Source organism: Alosa sapidissima, chromosome 14 (assembly GCF_018492685.1).
Source record: "Alosa sapidissima isolate fAloSap1 chromosome 14, fAloSap1.pri, whole genome shotgun sequence".
Taxonomy (NCBI): domain Eukaryota; kingdom Metazoa; phylum Chordata; class Actinopteri; order Clupeiformes; family Clupeidae; genus Alosa; species Alosa sapidissima.
In genome coordinates, this window is record NC_055970.1 from 15,595,068 (window position 1) to 15,603,757 (window position 8,690).

Below are 8,690 nucleotides of genomic sequence, written 5' to 3' on the forward strand. Positions count from 1 at the left end.
AGATTTTAACCAGCTAATTCATGCATGTTTATGACACAAAAACTCCTGCCAGCCGGATGTGGTGTGAACATGGTCAGCTATGAAATCTCCACACAGAAGCCTAAGTGACTTGAGTGCTGATATGTATTTTGTCGTTAATAATACACTAATGCATTTTAGCGGCGCGCTAATCAATATCCTTTGGAATTAGCAGGGCTGTTGTTGAAGGAGTCAGTAATTGGTGTCACCACCTGCCACATCGATCTCGGTGGAGCCCGCTGAGAAGCGTGGCCCAGCCATAGTGGGCTTGATAAGTAGTGGCGAGGAGATGGGATCTCGTCTGTATTCCTTACTCATCCTTTATTGATGGCAGAGTAATCACAGGGACACAGTACAAATCCACTTACTCCTAGGATTGCCTTAAGTAATGGATTTATGAGTGCATTAAACAGCAGTCGAAATGGCCTGCCAGACAGTCTTCCGCTGGCTCGCTTACATTCTCCCGTTCTTTCAGGAATTGACTCGGGGCGTTCCTCTGCTTCTCTTCTCTCTCTCTCTCGCTCTCTCTTTGTTTTTGCACAACTGGAACCTTAACACGGTGTTTCTGCAGGCAGAGGATCTGAGAAAGCGAAAGAGAGGGGGGGGGGGGTGGTGAGCTTTGAAAAGCCAACATGTACAACTAGCGGAGGTGTGTCGGGGGCTGTCTGATTGGAGCCCGTCATCAGGCTGCGGGAGGCTTCTGCGGCGGCTATATCTGCTAGCCTCGCCGTTTGGAGAAACGATAACATGCAGCACCAAGCTTTAGCTCGCTCTGTCACAGATCACATTTTTTTTTTATCTTCTTTTTTTTATTATTTTGTGTAGCTAGGCTCTCAGCCAAGTAGCGTTGGTTTTCCAGAGACAGGGCTCTCTAATTATCTCGTGAGAGCAGTGGCACGTGCTGCGGGCTCCCTTGGGGAAGTGGTTCTTCAGAGCTGTGCATATTTTGTCAGAGCAAAACTGTGTGGAGGGGGAGGACTGCCAGAGAGCTACTGCCGTTAATGAGAAGATGTGTCTAAAACTTTTTTTTCTCTTCTCTCTCTCTCTCTCTCTCGTTTTTCTACATCTGACGCAGAGAATTCCGAAGGGGTCTCTCTTCCGCTGGGAAACACAAAGGACTTCATCATCTCCTTCGACTTGAAGTTCGTGTCCAACGGGAGTGTTTCCGTTGTCCTGGAAACCACAGAGAAGGGGCCTCCGTTTGTCATTCACTACGTCACCACCTCGCAGCTCATCGCCTTCAAGGACCGAGACATCACCTACGGCATCGGCCCCCGCACCGCCTGGACCACAGTGACCCGGGACCTTCTGACAGACCTGCGCAAGGGCATCGGCCTGTCCAACACGAAAGCCGTCAAGGCCACCAAGACGATGCCGCGGCGCGTGGTGAAACTGGTGCTCCACGGGCGTGGCGCCATCGACAACGTCACCATCTCCACCACCTCGCACATGGCTGCCTTCTTCGCGGCCAGCGACTGGCTGGTGCGGAACCAGGACGAGCGGGGTGGCTGGCCCATCATGGTCACGCGCAAGCTGGGCGAGGGCTTCCGGGCGCTGGAGCCCGGCTGGTACTCGGCCATGGCACAGGGCCAGGCCATGTCCACACTGGTGCGCGCCTACCTGCTGACCAAGGATGACGTGTACCTGCGGGCGGCCCTGCGCGCCACGGGGCCCTATCGCATGCCCTCGGAGCAGCACGGCGTCAAGGCCGTGTTCATGAACAAGTACGACTGGTACGAGGAGTACCCCACTACGCCCAGCTCCTTCGTACTCAACGGCTTCATCTACTCGCTCGTCGGCCTGTACGACCTGGCCGAGACGGCGGGCGAGAAGCTGGGCAGGGACGCCGGCCAGCTCTTCAGCAAGGGCATGGAGTCCCTCAAGGCCATGCTGCCACTCTACGACACGGGTTCCGGAACCATCTATGACCTTCGCCACTTTATGCTGGGCTCGGCCCCCAACCTGGCCCGCTGGGACTACCACACCACGCACATTAACCAGCTGCAGCTGCTGGGCACCATAGACAACTCGCCCATCTTTAGGGACTTTGTCAAGCGCTGGAAAAGCTACCTAAAGGGAGGAAGGGCCAAGCACAACTAGGGCTGCTCACCGCCACCCAGCTGGTGAGGGGTGGACGGCGGCGCACTCACCTGCGGACAAGTCCAGTCACACCACGCCGGTGCTGGAGACGGAACGCAGTGTCCAAATGGTGAAAAGTGGTGTGTTGCAGGTTCCAGCCTAGAAAAGTTACTGAACTCTTTTAGTAGTGTGCAGTTTTCTTTCCTGAAACTGTAATTGCAGTGCTTATCTTTGCTGTGATGGCAGTAATGCATAGTAATGCATACAAAGAAATGTGGCTCCCAGCAGTTTGCCGTTTCCTGATGGGGTCGTGGTGAGGATTATTTTATTCTCGAGTCTACACTAGAAATCTTCAGGCCTGGAATATACAGTGAGTTATTAACTCCTGAGATGTCTGGGCTCTTTTTCTTTTTTTCCTGATGAAAAAGTTAAAAGTGTGAGAGAAAGAATTGTTTATTATTAGAGAGCTAAAACCAAACATATTAACATGAGTAATTACGGATATAACCGAAGCAAATTCTCTATTATGACAGAACCCCATCAAAAATATCAAGAAGGATACCTTCTTGTGTGTGTGAAAAGATTGCCTTTTATATGGACAGTTAATTTTACAGTAACTGAGAGAGGTCTCTGGTTTAAAAAATAAAAAAAATAAATATAAATTTTGGGTGAGCCTAGTTTAGCGGTGTATTTTGCTACAAGTGATCTTCCTTTGTTGTGGGAATTCCTTCCCATTCCTTGCTGTGCAGTAGCCCTCTCCCCGAGGAGACTAGTCCCAGATTGGAATAGCTTTGTTAGCCCTCTCCATAACATGGCCCCCTGTTGAGTATGGAGCTTCACCACAATCACCTTGTGTCTGTTTTGATGCTGCAGCGGCAGGGCCCGTAATCCAGTTAGGGTTTCGGTGCGATGTTCTCAGGTTAGCGGGATGGTGGTTTTCTAAAATGGTGCGTTTGCGAGGCGCTCGGGAAAAACGCCTAAAGGCTTTGGCCCGCGACCGGCTGTCAGCACATGCTCCCCCTCAAAGGTAGGAAATTGTGGCGTTGGGAAGGGGAAAAAAAACTAAACCTGCCCTCTTTAGTTGTCGGAGGAGGAGCTTGGAGTGTAATCCAAGACAACAAAGGGAAAGGATTAACACATTTGGCCTATACTGGCTTGGGAACTTAGCCTAGCATGACTGTAACGTTAGAGTTGAGGGTTCCCTTCAATCGCCTCTTCTTTAGTCAGTGGCAGGCAGATCTTAAAACAAGCTGAAATCGATTCGTTATGTCAAAGACAAACTTAAAAAAAAAAAAAAGAAAGAAATTCACAGTGATTTTGTAAAAGGCCTATTCTGTTTTGAAGGTTGCGACTTCAAACCTCTTCTCATCTTTGCTTCAAGTTGAAGACTTTGCACTTTACTTGTGTGATAGTGATGCCTTGTATGAATCTCTCAACACATTTATCCAGTCCTGTAATCCAATGTTAGTGGATTTCATACGCAACATTTGTTTGTTTCTCCATTTCAGACTCCCTTGCCTTTCGACCCTTCCTAACACAGAGGAGAATACAGTAATATATAAGGGAATATTTTCAGAATAAAGCATTAGCCTAACTTTGTTCACTTCAGTTTAGTGCTGACTCTTTAGTCTAGCTTTGTTTACTTCAGTTTAGCGCTGACTCATGAAACCTCTAGCTCTAGCTCTCTAGCCTCTAGCTGACTCTTGTTCATCGTCATTGGAACGAGATGCTTTTGGCAGCTGGAACTCAGTGGCAGCCTAATAACCCCACCCAACTCTCAATTTTCTTTTGTCGGATTCTCTTACTCGAGTTAGTAAGATACCTCACCATTTGTGTGTGTGTGTGTGTATGGATGCTTGTGTGGATCTATGTGGTTAAAACAACAATACAGCCTCAGCTTAGTCGCTGGCAAATTCAGCAAGCAAACAAACGGCTTGCTGGTGTCATTACAGCGGCCCGGAGGATTTTCTGGACATCAGTGTTGGCCGAGATGTTCCCCAGTGCCGTGCAGCCAATGACAGCTGGTCCTTTTCCTCATCCCTTGTTTGCGACGGCTTAACCTGTTTAATCTCTGGGCTTTGATGCTGCATGTGAGTTAGCAAGGAGGTGGACGCAGGGCTACCCCTAACACCACTACTTAATAGGACTGGGAATGTGGGATTAGAGTGCATCTCAAGATGTGTGTTCATCTGTTGCCGTGCGGTCAGAGGAACAGAATATTAAAGTCCGGCCATGCGTGGCTTAAAGGCAGAATATAATACGCTGGTTGCAGTGTTCAATTCCATTCACATCGACAGTTATGGTTTTAAGATTCAAGCGAGCAAGTGTTTTTTTTTTTCCATCATCTTTTTTTTTAACATCATCATTCCTTTTTCAATGTCCATAGGAAAGATAAGAATATTACAACAGAATTATCTTCAGTCTGGCAACTGGTTCAAGAACCACGCTTAGCCACTCTATCAAAGAGTCTTCAGTCACCAGACTTCCCACACTTCTTTTGTGCCTGAATAATGCAAAGCTTTCCACTGGTCAGAAGAATTGACCAAGATCTTCCACTCATTCACTCACTCACTCACTCACTCACTCTGCATAGTCCTGTTGAGTACTGTTACGTTTGGTCTGCTCTCTGTGAGTCGGCGGCTGGCTGTTGTCTGACGGAAGTCAGAGGGATTCCAGATGTGCATTGTTTGCATTTTGACAGTCCTGTCGGTCCTGACAAGGGCACGGCAGACTGTAAAAGCCCCTTCTGATGGGGTCATGTCAGTCCACCTCTGCGATGACCACATCCCTGGCATGTCCATCCGTCTGCCGTCTAGGATGCCAAACTACTCTAAACCCTCTGAGAGTCCTACAGCATGGGCCTCTCCGCTATCAGAGTGGCTGTGACTGCAGTGCTGATGGGATTGTTCCGATACAGACCATTTGTTGAGCTCACGACACTAGGGTTGAGGGGAGCCTGATAGCATTCACATTTTTATGATTATCGTCTTTTTTCCATGACTATTACTATGCACATTTGCCACACAATGGGACTAAAAGCGCAGTATGTCTTTTTAAAGGGAAACAAAAAACGGTTACCACAAGGGGACTGTGCAGCTTACTTTTTTTCCTTCTTTTTTTCGTTTATACCAAAGTCTTTAAAAGCCTGGCTATTTCATTTCACGTGTCATTGTTTTTGTTTATATGCTAATGGTGCCATGGAGCATTTGTTAGCGTCCGAAGAAGTGCGAAGAAGTGCTGAAACGTTTGTGTCCCACAGAGAAGGGAACTGCCTATCTAAAGACTTTTTAGTTTTGAGAGTTTTCGATTTTATGTAGAGCATGATGAGAGATGAACAATAAATATATACTTTTTAAAAATTAAAAATCACAACTGTTTAAAGGGTTGTGTGCGACTGCACAGATTGTGATCGAACTGAACTGAGCTTCGAAAAACCATTCTGGTGGCATTATACTTTTTTGTTTGGTGGTGGGGGGCTAATTCTTGTACCAGGACTTCTTTTATTAGTTTCCATAGGGCAGGGTAGCTTTTTTCTTTTGGGGTGAGCTGTCTATCAAAGGGAACAGCAGTTAAGCACAACATTAGGCGGGGATTACACTGGCCAGCAGCAAGCGGCAGGTTTCCTATTGTTCTCTATGGTTCGGCAGCGGAACGGTGGCAGCGCTAGCGTTGAACAAGCTGAGCATTGAACTTGGTTCAACTTTCAAAGCCCAACGCGAGCATATTCAATTGCCAGTTTAGGCAAACCATTTGTGTTACTTAGGAACGAGATAGAACTTATGGTCTGAGCGTTGCGTTACTTGCGCTTGCTGCTTGCCGCTGGCCAGTGTGATCCTCGCCTTAGTATCTTACTCTTTTTTTTTTAATTTATTCTCATCCATTTTGTTTTTTATTTCTGGACAATGTGCAACGCCTTTCTTGGGAAGCTGCTATTGTTGTTCACTGTGGAATATAGGAACGTCTAGTCATCTTTATGTCTCTCATGTCTCATTTTCTTTATCCAGTAAAATTGTGTGTGTGTGTGTGTGTGTGTGTGAGTGTGAGTGTGAGAGAGAGAGAGACCCCAGCCACATGTGACGTATGCAATAAACCGTTTACTGGGTTGCTGTAGCAGCAGGCATCCAGAGAGGTTGTACAAACTTTGCAATCCAAGCACAATGTGCACATGTGACCATTTTTATGCAGGAAAAAAAAACGTGTTTATATAAGAGTTGAATCTTTGTGCTTTAAATTGCTTTTTAAGAAGTTGTAAAATAAAGGCCTCTTTTTCCTAAATGTGTCTGCCTGTGTTAAACATGTCAGGTTTAAGAAAATAAAGTTCATGTTGAATATTTAGAGGTTACATTTTACATTCCATGTGCATACAAGCAGAGAGACTGGAACACAAACTGTTCTGCCACATATTCAGACACACAACACTCACTGCAATTCTCAACACACACACATGCACACACATCTCTGGCATTATGGCAGTGAAGGGCTATTACACAGCACAGAGCCTCAGTGCCTAATCAGTCAGGCTTTCGATGAGGTGTATCTCAGCAGGCCATAAAAGCCAGTGGAGTTTGTCAACCTGTGTTTTCTGGACCTCTGTTGGCCCTCTCTTACTCTCTCTCTCTATCTCTCCGCTCCTGGTCTACAGTTTCCATCTCTCTCTCGTCCCCCTCTATCCGCTCCAGGTCTACAGTCTCTCTCTATCTCTCTCTCGCTCCCTCTATCTGTTCCAGGTCTGCAGTCCCTCCCCATCCGCTCCAGGTCTAATGGCAATGGCATTACCTCAGTCCTGACAGGGCGTTTGTCTCCCATGGCTAATGAGTAGCCTCGGCTCCAGGCCTCCATCCCCGGCTCCTACTCTTCCTCCGGCGGCCTCGTCTGGATGACGCTGATGGCATTAGGGGAACTCATGGCGCTGTGGAGGCCAGGATGGCGGAAGGAGTGGGGATTGCGGCTCCCGCTCTATTGCCACCAGATCTGATTACCACCTGGCTGAACCCGCCGTCATTCAATTGTCCTCTGTGGGGGGGGGGGGGGGGGGGGTGGTGATGGAGGCTTTGAGGGTGAGAGAGGGGAGGAGAGAGGGCTTGCCCAGGAAGTGGGATTTGTTTTTGTTGTTTATGGGTTTTTTTTTTTTTTTTTTTTTTTCTTCTTTTCTTTCTTTGCGTGCTTTTCCAGGACGGGGGCACAAGCCATGTAGCGTGCAAAGTGGATTTATCACACTTCACCTCCCAGGAACGCACAGACGAGACTCAGACTCTCAGAGCCGAGCTATGTTTTGTTCTCTCTCTCTTTCTCTCTCCCTCCCTCTCATGCATGGGTCTGGCTCCACTTTGTATTCTCTCTGACGTGACCATGTGCCTTGGGTGCTTCCTGCCATTGTTGGCTGTTTACACCATCACAAAACCAAACGTGAGACAAAGCTGTGGTCACTGTCATGTTCTCTGTCCCCCGCTCGGCCCGACGTGCCGTGAAGATTGTTGTGACACTGGCAGTGGTGTCAGAGGTTGCCTCCGCGGTGAGGCTGGCATATTGTACCCGCTGGGGTGCGGCCTGCTCCCCGTGCCCAGCCCGGCTCTGCAGCGAGGCACGACGCGGCGCTGGCTGCCGACGGCTCTTTAATTATGAATCAGATGGAGGGCAGAGCAGGCCAAGCAGCCCCAGCCTCAGCTCCACCAGGGAACCTTCGCCAGACGAGCCCAACGTGCGCCACACAGCACAGCACAAGTGCAAACAAACTGCCGAGTAAACAAAGGGAGGTCAGGATGCAGACGACTACCCTCATCGCTTGTCTTCCACCAGCAGCTGGTGTGGGACACAGAAAAGAAACTAAAACGAATGTGCCATCAATGCCTTGAATGTTTTTCTGTCTGCTACATGACGAAGCCCTTTCTGCCTTCTGGAGAGGTGCTGATGATGTGTCGGAGACAAAGACCCTAGGCCCACCTGTCATCTTGCTCATGGTTGAATCACCTTGGCACTTAGCAACAGAGGAGCATTTAACACAAAGTGGTGGCTTATCTGCCTGAGAGATCTGCTGTATTGCGTGGTAGATTCATCCACTGTAAATGACATGTTTACACGCTAGAGAATAGAGAATGCTATAGCGCTCTATTGAATGAAACAATGGACAGCAAGTTATTGGGGGAAAGGAAACAGATAGAGAAAGAAAATGTGTTTCGGTTAACTGTGTGGTTTACTGCAGCCATTCAGTTAGGTTAGAAAACACTGCCACCTGGTGGTATATGGTTGTAGACAATTGAAGTATTTAGGTCATGTCACTGTTCTTGTGAAAGGTAGGGTTAAGTGTATGATGCAAACTTCTGGGTACTCAGATTAGGTTAAGTGACGCTGGATGACATGTTTGTGTTTCTTAGCAGGTTTTTGTCTAAAGCAGCTTACATTATATTATAGTCAAAGACTAGCTCACTCTTCCCTTCATTGCTCTCCGAGAAACTCCACAGTGTTTTGTTATTGTGTGGGAGACAGGCTGCCCCCACCCTTACAAAAAATAACTGCACTACTTCAAGTGTCAAATGGCAGTTCAAACTATTATTTGCATTTCATATGCAGCAAATGCAATATTTTGAAATGAACTG

General features: G+C 47.7%; 1 protein-coding gene across 1 annotated transcript in view; it reads left to right on the forward strand.

Annotated features, from left to right (window-relative positions):
- glceb (glucuronic acid epimerase b) overlaps nucleotides 1–6,430 on the forward strand; it is a 40,859-nt gene extending 34,429 nt beyond the window's left edge. The window contains 1 exon segment of the mRNA XM_042061526.1: nucleotides 1,094–6,430. Within this exon segment, the coding sequence (XP_041917460.1) occupies nucleotides 1,094–2,118 (1,025 nt within the window). The 3' untranslated portion in view covers nucleotides 2,119–6,430.
- Nucleotides 6,431–8,690: the final 2,260 nt, after the last annotated feature.